General features: G+C 39.6%; 2 protein-coding genes across 2 annotated transcripts in view; one reads left to right on the plus strand and one right to left on the minus strand.

Annotated features, from left to right (window-relative positions):
- Nucleotides 1-24,839, minus strand: part of fbxo9 (F-box protein 9) — an 884,197-nt gene that overhangs the window by 27,456 nt on the left and 831,902 nt on the right. The window lies entirely within an intron of this gene.
- Nucleotides 1-24,839, plus strand: part of arfgef3 (ARFGEF family member 3) — a 59,288-nt gene that overhangs the window by 10,741 nt on the left and 23,708 nt on the right. Inside the window, exons 6-19 of the mRNA XM_009307061.5 lie at nt 43-165; nt 783-828; nt 1,163-1,247; nt 2,335-2,439; nt 2,655-2,982; nt 7,061-7,173; nt 7,274-8,217; nt 10,092-10,258; nt 10,898-11,063; nt 14,283-14,390; nt 17,987-18,202; nt 18,985-19,095; nt 20,963-21,113; nt 22,381-22,686. Of these exons, the coding sequence (XP_009305336.2) occupies nt 43-165; nt 783-828; nt 1,163-1,247; nt 2,335-2,439; nt 2,655-2,982; nt 7,061-7,173; nt 7,274-8,217; nt 10,092-10,258; nt 10,898-11,063; nt 14,283-14,390; nt 17,987-18,202; nt 18,985-19,095; nt 20,963-21,113; nt 22,381-22,686 (2,969 nt within the window). The remainder of the gene's footprint in view (nt 1-42; nt 166-782; nt 829-1,162; nt 1,248-2,334; nt 2,440-2,654; nt 2,983-7,060; nt 7,174-7,273; nt 8,218-10,091; nt 10,259-10,897; nt 11,064-14,282; nt 14,391-17,986; nt 18,203-18,984; nt 19,096-20,962; nt 21,114-22,380; nt 22,687-24,839) is intronic.

The following is a 24,839-nucleotide window of genomic DNA, read 5'->3' on the forward strand; positions in this document are numbered from 1 at the left end:
GTCATTAGGATTTGCTAAAAATCTGTGTTGTTGTTTCTCTAGGTATGTATAGAGACGTATATATCCAGTTGTCATCAGCGCAGTATCAACACGGCGGTCAGAGCCACTCTCAGCCAGATTCTTGGAGACCTCACTCTACAGCTACGCCATAGACAAGAAAACACAGTGAGTCACGTGCTATAAGACTTCAACTGAGCTTCAATAAAAACAAACGCATGTCTATACAGAATGTCAGTGGTGGGATTCTGTGCACACATAATTTACAATAAGGTCTCATTTGTTTATTGAAACGGTTTAATCTGCAAAAACAACCCTCCTGAATATACTTTATCCGGTTTGTTACACTGCTACTTGCTACAAAACATAGACATTAGACACAAAACATTGTTCTGAGCCATAATAGTTTATGAATTCTTTAATTAAACACAAAACTGATAGAAACGTAACTGGCTGAATGGAGTATACACTAACCTGCGCATTTTTCAGACAGTCCAAAAAAGTCAAAACATGACAGACAAGCAGATACAAACTGTATGATTGTGGATGTATTTACATAAATGTGAATTTATTCACTGACCCTCAAGATTATTCAAAGTTTCCACATGAGTCTAGGTTATTTAGCAGTTGTTATCTGGGAATCAGCCGTGTAAAAACTAAAGTTAACACATTAAATCCACTATTATAAAGTATTTGTCTAGGACTTTTTTAGTATTTCAGGCATCATCAGATTGTAATATTTAGATTGTATTGTTATTGTAATGAGTGTGTTTGTATCTTTACAGGATGTTGATGGTGAAGAACAGTGTATTCCTGTGCACCAGCGCAAAGGTATGCTGATGAACCAATCAAAACTGAAAACATGTCTACGGCCAAGCAAAGAAAGACTAGGTTTTCAATACGGCTCATCCACTGAACTGTCCGTTATATCATTTGCATTTCGCTGATAAACTACTATATTTAACCATCAATAAAGATAACAGTGGCTATAGTGGCTCTGTTCTGAAGTCTACTTATTAGATTCCTACAGTTGAAGTCAGATTTATTAGGCCCTCTGAATAAGTTTTCCCCAATTTCTAATAACTGATTTTGTTTATCTTGGCTATGATGCATTTTGGCGTCAGTTAATGGTAAAGTATGTTTATGCATGTATGTATGTTTTCAGATGTCTCTCCCAGTACTGAGGCGCTGTATGAAGATGTTGTCATGGTCCTCACTGTTTTCTGTGACAAACTGGAGTCCGTCTCAAAGTAAGCGTTACATATTATCAGCTACTCATTATATACTTTTAGACTCCAGATTATTGATTATTGTTATATGCAGTGTTTGCTTTGCATCACTTTTACTGTAAAGAAACAATTTATTGTATGTTAGTATTGACTAATAGTATTGCATTTATGTCGGAAACAGTCATACTTTATCTCAAACATACTTTAATGGTTTTGAAGCTCACTCCTCTGATAATGAAATCAGAATGTGATTTATTAGTGTAATAAGAGAAACGCTCTTTTCTTTTGGATATTTCTGTATTTTTTAATTGAATTACTAATTATTTTGTTTTATTTTTTCCTTTATTTTTTACTATTTTATTTTAACTTCATTTTTTACTTTTATATTTAAATTTAAATATATGCTTTGCTTTATTTATTTTTTTAGCTTTATTTTATTAAATTTTTTGCTTAATTTTTTGTTTAATAAATTTCTTTTGCTATTTAATTACATTTATTTTCTTGCTTTATTTAATTTTTTGCAATTAAAATCTTTGGTATTTAATTTAATTATTTTTTTATTTCTTTGTTTTTTTTTTGCTTTATTTTATTTTTATTATTTTATTTTTTATAACTTTTTGCTATTTAATTACATTTATTTTCTTGCTTTTTTATTTCTGCTTTATTTTTTGTTTTATTTAATACATTTTTTACAATAAATTTTTTGGTATTTAATTTAAATTAATTGTTTGCTTTGTTTTTTTGCTTTATTTAATTTTTTATTATTTAATTTAAATTTAACTTTTTTATTTACATTTTTGCTTTATTAAAATGTTTGCTTTATTTTATTTATGTTTTGATTTGTTTTATTAAATTTTTTGCTATTAAATTTTTTATTTTATCTTTTGCTTTTAATTGTTTGCTTTTATTTATTTGTTTTATTTTACATAATTTTTTTGGCTATTTTATTTTTTGCTATTTAGTTTATTGCTTTATTTAATTGTTTGCTTTATTTTATTAAACATCTTTTCTTTGTTTTATTTAATAATGTTTGCTATTTAATTTTTCACTTTATTTAATAAATTTTTGCTTAATTTTTTTTAATTAATCTTATTATTTTTTATTTTAGTGAAAACCAGCTGCTGCAGCTGTTGTACCTGGAGTCTATTTTGTCCATGCTCAGCAGCTGTCCTCCCACAATGCACCTGCAGCGAAACTTCACTGACCTGGTCTGGTGAGACACTTCTTTATTTCCACTGCACACTGCATACTGTCAGTGTAGGCATTTTAACTAGTTAAAGTAGCTCAACTAACACTTTATCTGTAATTAAGGGGGTAATCCTGTTTTTTCTTTTGACATTACATTATTTAGCTTACCCACTGGCAGATTATTTTACTTGTTTCAAGGAAAAACTCACTCTGAGAAGAGCCTATTTCTGCAACTCACAGGAAGCAGTTATGTCCCACCCTGGTGGTGATAATGGGAAACCCAGCGAGTGATAAGAGCATCACCTCTGCTCATGGCGCTCAGTGTCAGGACTCAGTATCAGCCCCGGGGTCAGCGGTTCTGGATCAGGGCAGGGGTTCGGGATGCTCCTCTAGTGCTCCGCTTATGATTGGGCCGGTGGTCCGGACCATCTGCTATGTGGCTGCAGAGTTGGTGCGTCTGGTAGGCTGTGTCGAGTCCATGAAACCTGTTTTGCAGTCTCTGTACCACCGTATTCTGCTCTACCCACCACCCCAACACAGAGTGGAGGCCATTAAGATTATGAAAGAGGTAAAGAATGATCATACGACACACTAAACTGAAGTTAAATACTGTATTAGCAGGTTTTATATAGGGCTGGGCGATATGATAAAAATATCCTGATAACGATATTTTAGGGCTGCATGATACTGGGAAAATATATAATATGCAATATCAATGATATTGAGAATGCTATAGACCTTTTTCATGGCTGCTGCATGGCGGGCGCCATAGCGACCAGCGTCTTCCGTTAGAATGCTAAAAACTTCTGTTTACAGCGTGTACAACTGGTAATTTGCGCTCCGAAAATGGGTTTCAATAACGCTTTTAATGGATAACAGAGTGTTTTTGTGACACAACTTAGAAATGTGTCTGTTAAAGCCGTTATAATCTGTCACATGTGGTTCAAGCGCGTCAGAAATACGAGAAAAACGTTCTCCTAGTTCACGTGTCTGCTGTCAGAAATACAGTGTGTGTGTGTGTGCGTTCCCGGCCTGTCAGCTGTTAGCTCAGCAGCTCTTTAACACACACACACACACACACACACACACACACACACACACACACACACACACACACACACACACACACACACACACAGAGAGAGAGCAAACCAGAGTACTGGCATGAAACTTAACAGGTATGAAAGTCGTGCAATTTACAAAAATGAGCAATAAAAGTCTGTTATTGATGCTCTGCTGCTGATTTGCTGTTCATGCTAATCGCGAGCCGTTTGTGTTTTATTTCGTGTGTTGTTTTCACCACGGTTTGTGTTTTTCTGTCATTTGGAAATGACACTAGCCTATATTTTCACTTTGTCACCGTTATTAAATCAGTGTGTCAGTGGCACAGTACAGGCTACGTGTGTGTGTCACATTTTGGTGAACTACATTAGTTTGGGCTGGTTATATATTTGAAATAAAGAGAAACTGTTGACTTTAGCGATGACGAGGCTTCATCTAAACTGCAGAAGATGCCGTCTGACAACGAGGGGAAAACGCCTCACAGCAGCTGTTTTCCATCCTATTAGATCGCATTTCTGTAAATGATCAGTCCAGGAGATGCTGCTGATGGACAACAGTGTTAGTTCAAAGAGGATAAAAGCAGGTAAAATAGATTAAAACTATCGTTTCAAAGCTGTCCAAATGTGACTGTTTACACGCATCAGCTGCCGACCGGAAGTTCTTCACATTCTCCTTGCGCATACACGCAAAGCATAATGGGTAATTTTGCATTCCAAGAAAAAGGTCTATTGCTATTGCTATTGTGTTGTCCAGCACAGAATGGAGGCCATTACAATTATGAAAGAGGTAAAAAAAATAAGCCTACGACACTCCAAACTAAAGTTAAATATTGTACCAGCAGATTACATTCCGATAAAATCATCCCGTTAAATTTCATGATAACGATATGTTATCACTACCTACTGCGCTACTGCGTCGCCTCCAATGCATAATGTAACATAAGTAATTGATCACAGATGTCTGCAGTACTTTTATCATGATAACGATACCTTTGCGATATATTGTGCAGCCCTACTGTATATAACACAATTAAGTACCTTTTCTAACTTTAAATTTGGTCAATTAATGATAGGATAGTTATGATAGGACATTATTTGGCTGAAATACAACTACTGAACATTGGGAATCTAGAAAAATATGCAATGTTGCTAATGAGTATTGCGATAACGATATTTCTTACGATATGACGTTTCCTTATAAAAATGCTATTATTGTACCGACTTGGGGGAGTGGGGAGGTGGTTCGGGAGTTGTAGATACAGATAGTAAGGTCCAATCTGATTTAGATAAACAACCAATGCATAAAACAAATGTAATTTATCACAGATGTTTGTTTATTGCAATGACGATACTTTTATCGTGATAACGATAGTTTTGCGATATATTGTGCAGCCCTACTGTTAACAACACAATTAAGTAAAAAAGTGTACATTATGTCAATTAATAGTTTACATATTTATTGACCCTTAATTTTTTGGGGAAAATGAGATTTATAGGTCATCTGAGAGCTGAAGAAATATTATTGGCTTTGATATATTGTTTGTAAGTGTAGGACAACTTTTGACTCAAATACATGTAGCGAGGCAGAGGGAAAACACAAACACAGTGACGTAAGTTACAAACAATTCCCCCGGAGGGTGCTTTATTTACAAAGGTGATAGGTGCAAATACGGTGCTCTTCGTAGTGTTGGTGCTCAAGTGCTCCGGGGAGAATGTGAAGGATGGTGAGAGTTCGGTTGTCGGATCGTTCACGAGCTGGAGTCCGCTGTGGGAGAAACAGAGAGAGAGACAAGCGTTAGCACAGGGAGTCATGTGTAAATGAAGCTCATCTTCCTCCTGTGTGGGGCTGGCTTATATCTCTCTCTGGCTGATGAGGTCCAGCTGTGAGCGATCCGGTGCTGATGAGGTTCCAGCTGGGGTGAATATGTGACCAGGGTGACGTGGCATCAGTAGACTCGCTACATTCAGCTATGGACCATTTCAGTGTGTTGATGTCATAAGAGGCAATTCAATCATAACTTAAAGGGCCATGAAACCTCCTCGTTTCAGCAGGGTGTTTTCACACCTCTTCTTTGGAAAAAGTCAGAAAAGTGGGCGTGTCCAGCTCTGTTTAGGGGGGAGTGTCGGAGGAAGAAAAGTGGGATGGTGTGGGAGTGTCTATTTGGGCACGCGCGAGTTTCAGAGTCAAAATACACACACACACACATACACATACAGCAGAAAGTGATGGTGTTTAACCTACATGGACATCTGTAGTCGAATTATTTGACAAATTATTAAATGGTGGACTTTAACTGCAGTTTGGCTCTTTCATTCAGGGAATTCATTCATGCCCCTCGCGACAAACGAGATATTTGATTCGAGGATCTGCTCTAAGCGTGTATTTTTCATGCAATGTTTGATACCGCACGGCGAATGAGAGAAAAAAAAACTCCGCATTTCCCAGAAACTTAGATGCACACGGCAGGTAGTGTCAGAAAGCCGCGTGTGTTATTCCGGTCACAAAATGCGGTGAAAATCCTACACGAGGTTAAAGTTTGGTTGTGGTGCTAACATGTTTACACTCTGTGCAATAGTTTGTTAGATACGAACAAACTGAATAAACAAAGAGCGCTGGTCGCTCACTTACCAAATCTGTAGAGACAGGACAATCACCAGCAACTAGAGCCGCGTCTTTATGAAGAGAGGATTACAAACGAATCCAGATCTCAGCGTTTGCAGATGAGAACAGCTCTCAGGTAAACAATAATCCTCCTTAGACACGTAAGTTATTGTTGTCGAGCGTCGCGTACACTGTTAATCCACACGTGAGTCTGAGCTCTCACAGAGAGAAAATGAAAACGAAACCTAACTGCAGCAAACTATAAAAGCAACACTTCACGCTTGTTTTGCCAACACAACGTGGCGTCTCTGTCCTGAAAACACGGTGATAGTAATGAATATTAATGAAGTTGCACAATAGAGCGCGCTGATTGGTTTGAACCAAGCTTTACTCATGCATTAATGCAGCACACTGTAAGACGTAATAAGACTCGCTCTGGCACAGACGTCCAGTCTGCACGCTGGAATACACGCTATTATGTCATGACCGTGACGCAGCTTCAAAAATTCGTTTCAAACAGGAAGTACGAATTTGCTTGAAATAACGCAAAAACAACCAATTTACACTTTTTAGTGAAATATAGGTGTCTTAATAGTGTTTTTAGCAGTGTGGGACACATATACGACTGTCAACAGCTCAAACACATGTGTTTTGGTGTTTCGTGACCCTTTAATGTTAAAACAGCTATAACAGCATTATTTATCAATATGTGGCTCTTTTTGGATTTTTTGGAAAATACGTTGGGACCATTGTTATTGTGTACATCCCTCAAAATGCTCTATTTAAACCTTGGGAGTCTGGAAAAATATGCGATGTTGTGTTGAGTATCGCGATAACGATATTTCTTACGATATATTACATCTCCCTATATAAATGCTAGTTTTATTAGCTATGTTTTCAGATCATTTATTCATGCAGTGATATTAAAATAAACAGGTTAACTCTTCTAATAAGCATGTTGTTGTTTTCCCTCATTCTCACAGATTGTGGGAAGCCCCCAGCGCTTGTTTGACCTCGCCGGTCCATGCGTGATTGAACACGAGACGAGAAAGAGGTCTTTCTCCAAAAGGAAATCACATCTCGATCTTCTCAAACTGTAAGATGTTTTGTTTAAAATTCAGTGATGATCTAGTTACTATAGCGGAGATCTTAAAAATGTGTTGTGTGTCTCCAATGAGTCTTTCCTAATTTCCCAGCGTAATGGATGGCATCACAGAAGCGTGTATGAAGGGTGGGATTGAGGCCTGCTACTCCTCCGTCTCCTGCGCCGGGGCCCTATTAGGTGCCTTGGATGAGCTCAGTCAGGGGCGTGGCCTGCAGCAGGACCAGACCCGCATGCTGCTGCGCCGATTGGAGGAGCTCAAGGAAGGGGCGGAGTCAATGCGTGAGTCTGTGGAAGTCAACGAAGCGGACTTCCGCTGGCAGCGGCGAGTGCTCTCATCCGAAAACACTGCATGGGAGGCGGGCATTACCGAACGCAGCCCTGACATTAGCATTAGCGTCACCACCGACACAGGCCAGACCACTTTGGAAGGGGATGTAGGGCAGACTACGCTTGAAGGGGATATGGGGAGGACCACTCCTGAAGATTGCGGGGACGAACCGCGACTACCTTCGCCTACCTGTGGATCTCGTCAGGAGTGTGTCGCACCTGAAATCTCATCCTCTACGGCTCCTCCTGACGTAGTGCAACGCAGCCATGGCCTAGCCTATCCTGACATCACCAACTTCTTATCGGTGGAGTCCCGGACACGTTCGCATGGCTCCCGATACAGCGAGAGTAACTTCAGTGCGGACGAGCAGGAGCTGTCCAGAACAGAGTTTGACTCCTGTGATCAGTACTCCATGGCTGCAGAAAAGGACTCCGGACGGTCTGATGTATCCGATATGGGCTCTGATAACTGCTCATTGGCTGATGAGGAGCAGACGCCGCGGGACTGTCCCGGCCACCGTACACTGCGGACTGCAGCTTTGTCTTTAAAGCTGCTGAAGAACCAGGAGGCGGACCAACAGAGCGCAAGGCTCTTTGTGCAGTCTCTAGCCACACTTCTGCCCCGTCTGCTGGGACTGCACAGCACCACAGATGTAGATGCGACCCTGCAGAACTTCTCCTCCACCTTCTGCTCGGGACTACAAGCAGGTAATAGTCCTTGCGCAGTCACAAGTATTAGCCCCCCTTGTGAATTTATTCTGTCAAATATTTCCCAAACAATGTTTGACAGGTTCAGGAATTTTTCACAGTATTTCCTATAATATTTTTTCTTCTGGAGAAAGTCTTAATTGTTTTATTTCGGCTAGAATTAAAGCATTTTTCAATTGTTTAAAGGTGATTTTAAGGTTATTCAAATATTATTCATCCCAGGCTCATTGTGGATACGTACCCCTGTATACGTTTCCGGACAGCGCAAAATACGCCGCAGGAGATACGTTGTTTTGCAGTTTTTATTTTCGTAAATTCACCAGAGGCTGCTGTGTGCGCTTTTTCAGATCTCAAATTTGTCATGTGAGTGCCATTCGTGCCTGCTCGCGCATAAATCTACCAGAGACAGCTGTCGACTGACTGAATGACCCATCTATTCCCTTACCTAAACTTAACCGATATGGTTTTTAAAGCAATCCATAAAAAGAAAAGCCCTCACCGCCACCTGATTTTTTCCCACGTTTTCACCCTGTTATTTACTTGTTTTTTTAGCTTATGTTTTTGTTTTACCTGCTTTCTGAAATCGTTCTTTGCTGGACTCAAACCCCGTCATCGTGGTCAACTTCACTCCGCCTCCTAAGTCCACCGACATATGCTGTAAACCAGTGGTTCTCAAAGTGGGGGTCGGGACCCCCCGAGGTGTCGCGGGGCAATGAAGGGGGGTCGCCTGGTGATTTCCAAAAATCTATTTATTTTTATTAAACCATAAGAATTAACATATTTTATCCATAACTATACTGAAAATAAAAATAGTCGTTTACAGTTTCTATATACTATGTAGTTACTATAGTAGCTTATAGTTACTAGTTCTATTGGATTGCCACCCCTGGGGTAATTACATTATATTAAAGGCAGCAATAGCGTCAGATGCATTTTGATTTTATAACATCAGGTTATACTTTTTGGCACATTTTAAGCACGGACACAAATTTAATTGGTGTGTCTGCGTCATTGCATGCAAGGTTTCTGTATTTATAACCACCTCAGAGGATATTGGGGGTCGCGAGTCACTGGCATTCTTATTTTGGGGGTCGCGGGCTGAAAAGTTTGGGAACCCCTGCTGTAAACCACTGGGCAAACGTAACGGTGGAAAAGCCAGCCGTCCATACAGACGTAAGCAGTCAGCTGGTAGCGCGGAAAGAAACAGGTGGCGTCAGGTGGCGGAAAGAAACGTAGCATTCATTTTAATGACAAAATGCAGCCATACGTACCACTGGCTACATAATACAAGCTCTCCAGAAAAGTATACGGGGGTACGGATTCACAATGAGCCTGTGTTGAGTTAATTAGCCACCCTAAAGCAATGTTTTTTCGATTGTTTACAGAACAAACCATCATTATACAATGATTAACTTGCCTAATTACCCTAGTTAAGCCTTTAAATGTCACTTTATGCTGAATACTAGTGTCTTGAAGAATATCTGGTCAGATATTATGTGCTGTCATCATGGCAAAGAGAAAACAAATCAGTTATTAGAGATGAGTTATTAAAACTATTATGTTTAGAAATGTGCTGAAATAACTTCTCAACTAATAAACAATTACAAAAGTATTTTTTAAATAATTAAAATTTGACAAGATCATTTTGATTTCAGCTGTACATTGCAAATAAGTCAATACAATTAATTGATGATAGAACATTTTTTTTTGGCAAACTATTTCTTTAATATTTAAAAAACTGCCACTAATCCCTATTAATGCTATTATTGTTAGTTAACTGTGTAGTGTGTGTGTGTGTGTGTGTGTGTGTGTGTGTGTGTGTGTGTGTGTGTGTGTGTGTGTGTGTAATGGGATGTTATTGTGTGCTCTTATAGGTGGGGTTCATTCTCCGGGTTTCGAGGGCAATGAAAACCTGAACTGTCAGGCTCTAATGAACGCAGACGGATTGTACCTGGTCTCCTATTATGCTCTCCTGCTCAACCTCAAGCTGTGCTGCTGTGACTATTACCACAGAAAGCCCACGTCTGCTCTGGTGTCTCTGGTATTTCTTGCATTATTTTGCCATGCATTTTTTTACAATCATCTGGTTACCAGTTTTAAAACGCTAATTTTCAGAGCTTGTATCAGCTGCTAGTTACATCATTTTAATTTAATTGTTAATTAAATGTTCAAATACATGTTATCTCAGATGTTATGCGTGAGTTGCATTTTGAAATGGGATGTTAACTTCATTCATTCATTTTCCTTTGGTTTAGTCTCTTATTTATCAGGGGTCGCCACAGAGGAATGAACCGCCAACTATTCCAGCATATGTTTTACGCAGCGGATGCCCTTCCAGCCTCAACCCAGTACTGGGAAACATCCATACACACTAAGTCACACACAAACTCATACACTACAGCCAATTTAGTTCATCCAATTCCCCTATAGCGCATGTGTTTGGACTGTGGGGGAAACCGGAGCACCCAGAGGAAACCCACACCAACACGGGGAGAACATGCAAACTCCACATAGAAATACCAACTGACCCAACTGGGACTCAAACCAGCGACCTTCTTGCTGTGTGGCGATGGGTTGCAGCTGGAAGGGCATCGGCTACGTAAAACATATGCTAGAATAGTTGGTGGTTCATTCCGCTGTGGTGACATATTTGTGTGATCATGGTTCATTCGCTTTGCAGAAGGAGTTTGTGCGTCAGATCCAGAGCAGTGGCGTTCTGGTGGTCTTGTCTCAGGCCTGGATAGAGGAGCTGTATAACCAGGTTTTGGAGAGAAACCTGCTGGGAGAAGCGGGATACTGGGGCTCAGCTGAGGAGCAGTCTTTACCCCTCATCACCATGCTCACCGGTACTATGCATTTATTAATTTAGACTTACATATAAGGGATAAAAGAAGAACTTCAAATTACCAGACAGCAGCAATATATACAGCTGAAGTCAGAATTATTAGCCCCCCATATATCTTTTTCACAGTTTCTGTTTAACAGAGAGATTTATTCAACACATTTCTGAACATAATAGTTTTAATAGCTCATATTTAATTACTGATTTCTTTTTTCTTTGTCATGATGACCACATAATATTTGACTAGATATTTTTCAAGATACTTCTATTCAGCTTAAAGTGACATTTAAAGGCTTAACTAGGTTAATTAGGGTAAAGTTAGGGTAATTAGGCAAGTCGTTGTATAACAGTGGTTTATTCTGGAGACAATCCAAAACAAATATTGCTGAAACAGGGCTCGAAATTGCGACCGTTTTGGTCGCATATGCCCCCAAAATTTTATCTATGCGACCTCAAAATATATTTGGGAGCATTTCTGCGAGTGCCTAAAATTGTTGTGTGCGACCAGTTTTTACTGCAAAATGTTCACCACATGCGCAGATTCAGGAGACATTCATGCAGAATTCCTCTCTAAGCTCTTTGTCCGCACTTGAAATGGGAAACGCAGCGCTCAGGAATGGTTTAAAACAGTTGTCATGTCAACTTGCTGCAGTAAAGCCAAGTCCGTAATGCTTGCCCCGCCTTCGCGCTCTTCTTATTGGCCCACCACTGCTCTAGCACTGAATGCGAATGATTGGTTAATATCAGCTGTCAATCACTCAGTCAGCGCCTTCTGGCTTGGGGTGACTTAGAGAGCTACTACCGCGAAAAACTGTAAAGCGCTGAAGATGAGAATGAAGATAACACTGACAGATTTAGTTTTAGAAACCATGGCATCTAAAGTTACAAATAATGACACGGCTTACTAGTGATCATGTGCTGAATGTTAATCCACCATCTACACTTTTCCAAAAGTGGATAAAAGACTTCCGTTGGCTTCAAGTCCGCTGTGAAAAGTCTGTGGGATGGAGTTTTCAGGTAACTGTTTGCCACATCAAGCACGAGAGCTTCTGTTTAATCCTTCATATAATCGCCAGATGCTGTCCGCCGTGCAAGTGGCAGCTATATGTCAAATTGAACACCACGTACACCATCGCAAACGGACTTGCACTGACTAAACTAACATCGCTACTCATAAAAAGACCGGTATGGCTATTAACATGACGTATGCAGATAATAAGGTACAGTACATGTCAAAATCATCAGTACAATATCAGACAGCACCCGTGAGAACAGCACAGTTATATCGTTAACAGATTCATGTCAAGCAGTGCGTGCAGGGCCGGTGAGCGCTCTGTGTCTCTTTTGCTCACTCAGTTCTGTTATAAAATGTATTTTCTTGTGATAACGGGATTTCTTTGAGACATATTTTCCTTACCCCTGCATATATATCAAGTGTGCCGCAAGCCTACGTTTGAGTGAAGGTTTCGGCCGTTAGATCGCCCCCTGGGGGCTGGCTGCAGTACAAGTCATAAAGCCCGCCTCCTCCGTGTTAATGAAGGAGACTTGAGCCCAAATAAAAAAAAATATTACACTTGCAATAAAATGTCCCGAAAGATGGTTCTGGTGGATTAAGGCACTGGTTATTGTGCTGAAATAGGTGCAGATCTTCATTTTTGTAAACAGTTTGTTTTTAGCAGTAATTTAATGCTGGGCGTGTCATCGTGATTGACAGCTGTGATTGACAGTTTCTCAAAGCAGCGCGTCTGAGCTTCGGCAGGAGACTGAAGTAGACTGAAATGTTATTATTCGATTTCTGTGTTATTTTACCATGACAAAATGAGTTCAGCAGTAAACTATAGTTTCTGACATACATGATCCTGGTGGAACACTGTTTATTCGCTAAGTTCAGGGCTTTTTTCGGGCTTTATTAGTTTGCTGATACACGCCTAGCCACCCAGATAGCAAAACACAGTTCCGGCTAGATTCTCGCCTGCCGGAGACTTATCTCTTAGAGCGCAGACTGACTAACGTTACCTCTGCTGGACCTACTCCGGATGCCTGGACTCACTGCCCGATTCCAGTCCGAGTCAATCGAGCCAGATGCGGCGGCCAAACGAGCAGGCGCTGCCGCATGCGAGCCGGAATCAGCCCGCGACGCCGCGAGTAAGTTATGCGCTGTGGCCTGGAGCTGGCGCGATTGAATATATAAAACCCTCATATTTGTTAACGTTATTACATCCATTTGTGTTGATATGACAGCAAACGCATGCTGAGAAGTTTGGGGGGCGTGGTTGATTTTACATAAAGCGTTTGATTGGAAGCTCGACTCTGCTCATTTTCGCGGCTCCTCCTCTGGCTCCATCAGACAATCCTTCTGCGCATGTCTGGCTCCAATTTCAGCAGTCTTTTGCGACAGTTTGTGCCCGTCAAGCAGGCGTTTTGCCCTCAAGGCGTTCAATGGGAAAAAGGGCTGTCGCGTCGTCCATATTTTTTACAGTCATTGATATATATATATATTTTTGTTTTTGCTTGTTTGATTAGTGTTGATTTCAAATGCTATAAATATGTTTGTATAAAACTTGTAGTAATGGTGCTTATAATTGGTGGGTGCGAATAAATCTTGGCTGATGCGCCTAAATTTTTAAAGTTAGGAGCACCACTGCTACCAAGCAAAAAGGTTAATTTCGAGCCCTGTTAAAGGGTTATGAAACATGAGATGTTGACAGTCATCTATGTGATCCACATATCCTTAAAGGGGGGAGGGTGGGCTTTAAGGGGGCTAATAATATTCACCCTAAAATGTTTTTAAAAAAAAATCAGAACTGCTTTTATTCTAGCTGAAATAAAACAAATAAGACTTTCTCCAGAAGAAAAAAAATATTTGAGGAAATACTGTGAAAAATTCCTGAATATGTTCAACATCATTTGGGAAATAGAAAAATAAATGAAAATTTACAGGAGGGCGAATAACTCTGACTTTATCTGTATATTCCTGTCACTGAAGCTACAGTATAAACTGCAACTGCAATCCATTCCTACACAATCCATCACATTAACAGCGTAAAGCAGTGTAAAGACGCTCAATGATTACATCTGTTTAACCTCAGTTTTCTCCAGAGCCACTGACCCTGTAGGAAGAGTACTTTAAGTGCTTTAAATGATGATGTATTGCCTGCTGTTCTATCATCTGTGTTTCACTTGCAAAGGTCCATATCAGGGTTCTCTCTCTTTCTCGTGTCAGATATTGATGGACTGGGCAGCAGCGCTATTGGTGGTCAGCTGATCAGAAAAGCCTCATCACAGTCACCCTTCACCTGTGACAAAAACGGCAATGACAGCCTGGTGGCAGGTAGGGATGGAAAAAACGAAATTGCATTTAAGTTTCAATTGCTTCACAAAATGGTCTTGACGCATTTATAACACAACGCTAGGGACACCAGCTGGTCTAAACCACATCCATGCAACAAATACTCGGACAAAATAATTGATAATATATGTTTTTACAAACACATCGCCAGTGTTGGGCAGTAGCGTTGCGACAAGTAGTGACGCTACTAGCATAGCTACATTTCTTAGTAGCGTGGCGATAGCGTGGCTACTTTCTAAATCAAATAGCTTTTCAGTAGCGAAGCTATTTTATTAGTCAAGTAGCACAGTAGCATCCACAAAGCTACATTTACCAATCGCAGATTAATAAGTGACCGCACCGACATTCACAGAGCTGTGAAGCCGTTGTCTAGCCGATGAAAGTAAATCCATATGATGGCGAGTATCATGATTTTTTCTTCTTCCTGTTTTAAGGTGGTTGACAACAAACTTTTTGGTGCGTTACTGCCACCTCTGGTCGGTGACGTCTTAAACCAAATTAGGCGAGAAGGGTATAAACGAAGGCCAGAGCCAGCTCCACGTAGGTGGGCCTTGGAGCTCCAAGTGGTCTGGGCAAACCTTATTTAGTCGTATTTAGAGTTGAATATTGTGCTTTATGAATGTGTACACCTAACCCTAAACCCAACCTCACTGTAACCTGTTGTGTTATATTAAAGGGGTGGTCCAGAATGTAATTTTAAGGCTTGGTTGTGTTTATAAGATGCAAACTAATGTGTGCTTATGGTTCACTTGAAGGAAATCGCGTAATTTTTTCATACATCTCACTTTGATTATACACAGCTACTCAGCTAACAAGAAAACGGCTGTCATATTTCCTAGTTCCTCTAAAAGGCCCGCCCTTAAGTGAAACTGATTGGTCATCATCATAATGTGCTGCTATTGGCTGATCAGCTCCACGTCACGCCCGTAAAAGCACGCGCTTTTCTGCTGTGTAAACATGCAGTCAACCTTGCGCCCGCTCTCTAAAATAACATCTGACAAGTGTCAGTAACTAAGGAGTGAAAATGGGGTGCGGCTCCTTTAACCGCGCGTGTGTGTGCGTTTATGTGTGTGTGAATGTGTAAACTTTCTTTAGCAAGCGCATGTGCGCGGGACTTTCTTTTTCTCTGATGCTTGGATTAAGTTATTTTCTGTAATATATCGTGACAGAAGAATAAAGCACAAGATGTGAGATGCTACCTGTTGAGCCTTGATTTATTATTCTGCTGCGACCACTAGTCAGGTAAGCTAATCTGTATTTCTTTAACTCTATGCGTATGACGTCTTTCACGAGTATCCGGAATATGCAGGTGTAAGTAATATGAATCATCCACATATCTTTTGCGACTTCATTATCTGAGATGTGAAACAAATGGAGCTCCTTGAAGACTATTAGTGCAGTCCCGTGCGCACACACATAAGAGACACGAACGTGCTGGTGGAGTGAGTGTGTGTTACAGCAGTTTGGCTGATAAATATGAATTTGTAGCTAAATCGTTTGCCCGCAAAGCAGCATTTCGCATTGTTTACATCATTGCTACAGCATGCCATGTCATGATAAATTTTAACAAATAAAAACACTTACTTGTAGCTTACAACTTCTGCTTTGAGGAGATTTTAGCCGAATCCAGCACTGAACTGGGAGAGATTCTGGAGCTGTTTTGTCAAATCATGCTTGCTGAGTATTTTATAATTCTAGATAATTAATATTGAACTGAAGGCACTTCTGTCTTTGTGTCGTGTCCTTTGGAAGCCCAAATACAGAAACAGACGAAGCTCTGTGGAAACAGCAGCATTAAGACGCATTTTTAAGCTTAATCTCTGCTATAACTTTACAGTGCTTCTGGCCACGGCCCTTACCTGCATGCGCAGTGTGGGATGCGCAGTAAACGAACTTGTGATGTCACAGGGGGCGGAAGTATTTTTTTGTAGTACCCAAAATTCGTTCATTGTAGGCTTTGCTAAGCTAACTCTGTAAAAACCAAGGTCTCCCTTTACATTGAACTTAGAACTTTTTACATTCAGAGATGTTGTTTATGTTCACACAGCTACATTACACATCAACTAAAGTTTAAAATATGAGATCGTAGTGGACCACCCCTTTAACATCTACACCTAAACCCAACCTGATAAACCCAACCTATTTGTGGTTTAAGTCCCTCCCACTTGGAGGCCACCCAACCTACTTGTGGTGTAATCCCTCCCACTTGCAGGTCTCCGGGCTGCAGCGATACCTACTTGATTTAGGCTAACACGAGAAACTTCCTCGATGGAAAGATGACTGAGGAAGAGGAGTTATTTCTGAAGCAGGATTTTTAGTGACCATACCTCGAGAAGTACATGTTAAGATGCAATAATTTTTGATGCTGTATTTAAAAAATACTTCATAATTTATAGTAAGTACTTCTATAAATTATTGCATTGTGTAGTGTAATTTAATAATGAAGAATTGTAAATATATATACAATATGCATGATGCTCATGTCAAAATATTTCTCTTTACTATAAATTACTACAGTATTTTAAATGTGTAACACCTGCTTTTATTGGAGTTTTTGTTTTAGCTGTTATATACCATAAGTTAATACTATAATACTATATGTTTAGTGCAGCAAATTATTTACAGTAAATAACTGAACTGAATTCTGCCTCATATGCTTCATTAACAGTTGTATTAATCACTAAGATATGACTGACCTGGATTTAAGTTGCTTCGATTTAAAAATAAAAATGGCAAAAATAGCTTAGATGTAGCTTAGCGACTTTTGCTACATTTTCCAGGGGGTAGCTTATAGTGTAGTTAAGCTACATTTTAAGTAGAGTAGCTAAAAGCTTAGCTCACTACATTTATCAAGTAGCTTGCCCAACACTGCACATCGCAAAAGTTAAATTGAATCTATAACCTATCAAATGCACTAAGCTTACCATCTAATATCATTAAATAATAAGTGTCTGCATAATAGTTGTTTTTTAATCAATTTTCAAGGCTTGTATAGTTTGCCAAGTACAGTTTGATGTGATCCCCCTGCTGAAAAATCCAGCTTAATCCAGCCTAGGCTGGTTGGCTGGTTTTAGCTGGTCAACCAGGCTGGTTTTAGAGGGGTTTTGGCCACTTCCAGGCTGGTTTCCAGCCATTTCCAGCCTGGTCTTAGCTGGTTAGGCTGGGAAACAGCCTAGCAGGCTGGGAGCCCAGCCAAAACCAGCTATGTCCAGCTTAAACCAGGCTGGTCAAGCTGGTTTTAGCTGGATTTAGCTGGTCATTTTCCAGCCTGACCAGCTAAGACCAGGCTGGAAATGGCTGTAAACCAGCCTAGAAGTGGCCAAAACCCCTCTAAAACCAGCCTGGTCGACCAGCTAAAACCAGCCAACCAGCCTAGGCTGGTTTAAGTTGGATTTTTTAGCAGGGAGGCCTGGATCATCATTTTTGTTGGAAAATGTAATCCATACCTATTCCCTATCCCTAAACCCAACCATCCCTGTAAATTATTCCCAAAATCAGAGGGGATTTGTTCAATATCGTGCAGCCCTAATCCCAACAGCAGAGTATCAGTTCATAAGTCTCTTATTGTTTGCTGACAGGTGTGGTTTTTGCCCGTTATATCCTGACCGGCTGCTGGAAAAACCTGATCGACACACTGTCCACGCCGCTCACAGGACGCATGGCTGGAAGCTCTCGCAGTCTGGCTTTCATTCTGGGAGCAGAGGGCGTTAAAGAGCAGACGCAGAGGGAAAGAGACACCATCTGCCTCAGTCTGGACGGTCTGCGCAAGGCTGCAGCGCTCAGCTGCGCTCTGGGTAACATTGAACATCGTTCATTCTCCGTGCACTTTGTTTATACAATATCTGACAAATGTATTGTCGCCTATCCAAGGTTTAGGAGCAACAAATAATAACTTGACTTCTAGTTGATCACTTGGTGTCAGAAGCGTCTCTAGATTACACTTATTTGACCACAATAAAATATGATCATGCCTTGATTTTAAATGATTTAATTAGGACAGTAAGGTCTGACTTTGCTTAGACAAAAGTCTCGTTACTGAACAGAAATTATGTCCAATATAGAATTCTTTGGATTCTTCTTTAATGCCTCCTTCATCTAACCACATACTCAATAATGTTCATGTCTGGTGACTGGGCTGGCCAATCCTGGAGCAGCTTGACCTTCTTTGCTGTCAGGAGCTTTGATGTGGAGGCTAAAGTATGAGAAGGAGCGCTATCCTGCTGGAGAATTGTCCCTCTCCTGTGGTTTGTAATGTAATGGGCAGCACAAATGTCTTGATACCTCAGGCTGTTGATGTTGATCATCCACTCTGCAGATCTCTCGCACGCCCCCATACTGAATGAACCCCAAACCATGATTTTTCCTTCACCAAACTTGACTGATTTCTGTGAGAATCTTGAGTCCATGTGGGTTCCAGTAGGTCTTCATCGAAAAAATCCAAATGATCAGCTAGAAGTCAAGTTATTATTGGTTGCTCTTACAACTAGGATCCACGACAAGACTTTTGTCAGGTAGTTTAGAGTTCCCACTGTAGGACATTAATGTGTCTGCTGGGCCTTCATTCTTTGTTATCCAGGGGTGGCGGCCAACTGTGCTTCTGCACTGGCGCAGATGGCAGCGGCTTCATGTGTTCAGGAGGACAAAGAGGAGAAAGAATTAGGAGACACTGGAGATGCCATTACTCAAGGTACACTCACACATTTCACATAAACCGCGATCACAGTCATGCATAGGGACATATTGGCAGAGCCAGACAGAATCTGCATTTTGTTTACCACATCTGTGCAGAATTGCCTGAAAAATATGCAAATTTATGAGGAATGGATTTTGAGAGTATATGAGTTGAAATCAAAACTTTCAAAAGGGGACATGTTATATAAAAATCAGTGTGTGATTATAGCCAGCTTCAAACTGTAAAAATATATTAAAGAGGGTTTTTGAAAATGCCCTTCCATGTAGTGTGTAACACAGCTCTAAGTGAAGTGAAATATCCAGCTAAGGCTTCAATCTGTAAGAGTACAGTGTTTAAAACTGTTGACTCATCTATAAAAGAGTCGACTCATAGTGCTTCAAACAAGTCGCCTTGATACCGAGTCATAAGGTGTTTCGCCTGAAACCTGCGTCCCCGCCCTTTAACACAGAATAAGCCACACACACACACACACACACACACACACACACACACACACACACAAACACGCCGGTCAAATGAAGTCGCAATGTGCAGATGGATATTATTGAGTCTCTACCCAAAGATGAAACCTCAGCATTAGCCCAGCCTTGAGCAGTTTGAGTGCTTCTGGAAGCTACATGCTACAAAGAAGACTTCATCGGCCGTTTGTTAAAGGAAGGATCAGTAAAGACTACTGATGGACATGTCAGAACCTGGATGGGTTTCTTCCTCCATTTCTCAAGTGTGAGTACCTGCGATTAAAGTTGTTGCCTCGTTGACTCTAGCTTGCAAATGTATTTAGTTGTGATTTGTTACTTGAAACTTGTAACCGCGTGTACTGTATCAGGTTAACTCGCTATATTCTCATATGGCGTGTAAAGCCACGTTAAAAACGTGTGTGTGTGTGTGTCTGAAAAAAGCAGAGTGTGACAAGCTAGGAGATCTCCTCGCCAGTTCTTGGAGTTTTTGCTCAATGAAATAGTTAGTCGTCTGTATTTTTAAGTCCATTGTCTCTATTTACATTCCCCCACTGGCAGCCAAATCCAAATGCTTACACTGAAGCGTGTATGCACTGTGACTAATCTTATATTGTTGATTAGCTTCTGGGCATTTCACACTGTCTCACGCTGAAGGCTGTCGGTGTCGACCAATCGCAACAGACTGTCATCGGTCCAATCAGCGCAGATAAGCTTCGCGCTAAGGAGGGGTTTGGGAACAAATTAATCACTGAACTATTCATATGGGAGTCGCTGGGATAGTTAGGTAAAAATAAATGCAGATTACAAGATAATGAAAGTGTTTTTTGACCTTGCTTGCATATTAGACTGTTGCTGTAGACCCTTACAATTAAAATATGACCCTATTTCATGTATAATATGAGCTCTTTAATTGTATTTTTTATAATCACACTTGATAAAAACTGCAGAAACATTTTGACATTCATGCTTTGTACGTTTCTTCAGAGGGAAAAAGCCCTGCCTATCAGTGATCATCTCTCCCTCATTAGCATAGATTCAATTCAATTCAATTCAGCTTTATTTGTATTGCGCATTTACAATGTAGATTGTGTCAAAGCAGCTTCACATAAATGGTCATAGTAACTGGATAGCCCTGAGTGAGAAGAAGCCGTCCGCCATTAGAGTTTTGACCTGCTAAAAATAATGTTTGCAACTAAGAGGAATATAAATGTGGAGTTTAGGATAATGTTCATGTTATTAAATACATTATTTAGTATTAACTACAGGAACCTTATCGTCTAAGTGTTATCATGGAAAATTGCAGATTGTTTTCTGTGGGGGTTTGGTTTAGGGGTAGGGCTGGGGAAAAGGATGGAATTTATAGTCTGTACAGTATAAATATTATGTGTGTGTGTTTGTTGCAGTGAAGCAGCGTGTGGAGCAGAAGCTGGAGCAGATGAGCCGTTCTCAAGGCGTGAGGCTTCACACTGCTCATGTCCTCTGCATGGACGCCATTCTCAATGTGGGCCTGGAAATGGGCAGCCATAACCACGACTGCTGGCCTCACGTCTTCAGGTACAACACAATCAAATCAAGATCTTCAATTTAATGAAATTCCTAAAATAGGCTCTAAATATACACATTTTTCTCTAATAATGCACCCCTAAAAAAAAAAAAATATATATATATATATATATAAAACATATATTCTCATTTATTTATTTTAGTTCATTATTGCTGACATAATGATGTCAGATCCAAAATAAAAACATAATTTACATAATATACATAGGAAAATAACTTGTGTCAATATCTTGATTTTGTATTATTTGTATTTTATATATTATTTTATTATTATTATTTTTATTTGATTTTTTTTATTTTGAATATTTTTATTTTGGTTGCAATTATTTATTTATTTATTTTTAAAAATGTTTTTTGCTTATTTATTTATTTATTTTAAATTTTTAAGTTTTCCAGTATTGGGTTGCGGCTTGAAGGGGCATCCGCTGCGTAAAACATATGCTGGATAAGTTGGCGGTTCATTCCGCTGTGGCGACCCCTGATTAATCAAGGGACTAAGCCAAAAAGAAAATTAATGAAGTTTCCCAGTCTGAGGTTGCGGCTGGAAGGCCATCCTCTGCGTAAAATGTTCTGGATAAGTTGTTGGTTCATTACATTGTGGAAACCCCTGATTAATAAAGGGACTAAGCCAAAAAGAAATGTAATGAATGAATGAAATTTCCCAGTGATGGCCTGTGGCTGGAAGGGCATCTGTTGCATAAAACATATGCTGGATAAGTTGGCGGTTCATTCCGCTGTGGCGACACCAGATTAATAAAGGGACTAAGCCAAAAAAAGAAAATGAATGAATAATCAAATAATTGAATAATGAATGAATTAAAAGCACACACACACACACACAAACACACACACACACACACACACACACACACACACACACACACACACACACACACACACACACACAACAATATGGTCATGAGTGGTCACCTAGTCTGAATCAGAAATACATTGTAACCAGGAACATTAATGCTCAAGTATAAACCAGTAATAACACAATTTAAAATAATTTTATAGTTATAAATATGTATTTTTTACTTATTTAATTTATTCCGTAATCTGTTTATCAGTTTATTTTCACTTAACGGAGTAGCATTTTATTATTTGTTTTGAAAACCAGTTAGTGGTCATATATTTGTGATAACCATGAACACAACCAATGAAATGTTCGAGGTAGACAAGACGGCTATAAGGCTAAAAAAAGATTCTGCTCTTCTTTCAATTGTTGTATTCATTAATGGTTTTGTATTGATTAAAGGGTTATCGAGTATGTGAGTACACTGGAGCACACTCACTTCAGTGACGGCGGCTCTCAGCCTCCTCTGGCCATCACGCAGGCGCAGCAGGCTGTAGCCGTGGATCTGGATCTGGGTCTGGATCTGAGCGCAGAGGTCAGTCCGGAGCTGGAGCTGAGCCTCAGTCAACCCGTCATCCAGCCGCTCTCCATCCAGCAGCTCCTGAAGGACAGCGCTCGCGGGAAAGCCTTGGATCTGCGGGGCGGGAGTCTGCTCACGGGAACCAGCGCAGCCAAAGCCGTCTGCACACTTTCCACACAAGCTGACAGGTGAAAAACAAACCATGGAAGTCGATGGTTACAGTTTATCAGCTCTTTTCAAAATATGTTGTCTGTAGTCTGTTTAACAGAAAAAAAAAAACTTGGTAACACTTTAGTTTGAGTAACCATTCACATCATTTACTGCTGGATTATTACCTGCCCATTATTAAGATGTGAATTGTTTATTAGCACTTATAAAGTATGATCTACATCCCAATAACTATTAATACTACTCTAACTACTAAGCAGCTAATTAGTTGTTTATTGAGCTAAAAGTATTAGTTAATAATTTACTAATGCTGTAAATTGCATATTAAAATAGAGTAAAATCATAACAGAATTTTCAGTTTGGAGAGAACTATAACTATGCATATAGGTTAATATACGGAAGTAAAACTAAAAGCTTTTTGTTACTTAAACTGGTGGTGTTGGCTCGCCTTAGTGTCCCACCAGTGACGATATACAGCCATATTGTGTTTATACAACAGTTCGACAGCATAATCGTGTGTATAAAAAAAGAAAATCTAACACGGAGAGCCTAAAAACCCTTTTGTAAGAGGAACTACTTTCTTCCCCCGTTCATTCTCATCTGCAGCTGACATCAGAACAGGATAAACCGTTACTAATTCACCAACGTCACTTTAGAGCTAGTGTTTGAATGATTCTCTAGCGTAATGTCTAAAGTGATGACAAAAAAGCTGATTTTGCTCACATTTTAAGATTATAAGGGCTGAACAGCATGAGATGCCATCAGTCTACACAGATTTCCCAGTATTTCTCTGTTGCAATCGGGAGATCACAAAATTAACCCAGAAAAAGCCAAAGCAAAGTAAACACTAGCAGATTACTGTTGTATAAATACAGCACTAGAACATACAAAAGAGAGCGATGGACTTAGAAAGTCACTTACCTGTTTTATAATGATTTGTTCAGCTGTTATTTAAAAATACGCTTAGAACTTATTATGACTTAAAGAATGAGGAACCTTAAGACTTATGAACCTAAAGACTTATTATGCGGTCTCTGTCACCATCTTGTGGCAGAACGTCAACTGTCTTTGCTCTGCTTAGTATGACACGCTAAATCTCTGAAATTATAAATATTCATAGGCACTATCCTTATAAATAAACTGCAAAGTTGCAATCTAAACAACTACATTCTTGATAGTGCAGCAGTAGCAAACTGTGCTCTGTAACTGTTATAACTGTGTGTGTGTGTCTGTGTGTGTTTGTGTGTGTATTTATATATATATATATATATATATATATATATATATATATATATATATATATATATATATATATATATATATATATATATATATATATTATGGTAACTATTTTAATGTATTTACTGTAGTAATTGCAATTAATGATGGATAATTGCATGAAACTAACCCTAAACCAAGCCTAACCACACATATGATTACTTCTATATTAGATGGAGCTTACTGGTAAGTGGCGCTATGGTGAGCTATTTTTAGAACAGGCCTGCGGGCACCATGTTGGTGACCCCTGTGTTAGTGAATAGGAGTCGTGTTGAATAAAATGTGTTCAAGGCGTCACGTTGGCTCAGTGGTTAACACTGTCTTGCCACAGCAAGAAGGTCACTGGTTCAAGTCCCGGCTGGGTCAGTTGGCATTTCTGTGTGGAGTTTGCATGTTCTAAGGGACTAAAGGGACTAAGCTGAAGGCGAATGAATGAATGAATGAATGAATGAATGATTAAATAAATAGCACTTGTTGTAAATGTGTTCAGATAAGAACTGCTTTTTTTTCAGAGAATAACTAAAAACCTTCGACTTCTAGCTGGAGTTATATTATAAATGGCCACTAGATGGACATGTAAGATCATAATTTGATCTGCATTTTTGGTGTCTCTGCTTTAGTATGCAGATGCAATGTGCTGCTTTTAGAGCAAGTCAAATCTTCTTTTTAAAGCTGTCAATGACTCCATTTGTATGTACTGTGCTCCTAAAAGTTTTGCAGACCTTTACATTCACACACAGCTACATTAGACACTACACGGAAGGCCACATATGAAAAATGATAATAGGCTAATAATATTGACCTTTAAATGGTTTTAAAAAAATAACTGCTTTAATTCTAGCTGAAATAAATCAAATAAGACTTTCTCTAGAAGAAAAAAATATATGAAATACTG

Source organism: Danio rerio, chromosome 13, assembly GCF_049306965.1.
Source record: "Danio rerio strain Tuebingen ecotype United States chromosome 13, GRCz12tu, whole genome shotgun sequence".
Taxonomy (NCBI): domain Eukaryota; kingdom Metazoa; phylum Chordata; class Actinopteri; order Cypriniformes; family Danionidae; genus Danio; species Danio rerio.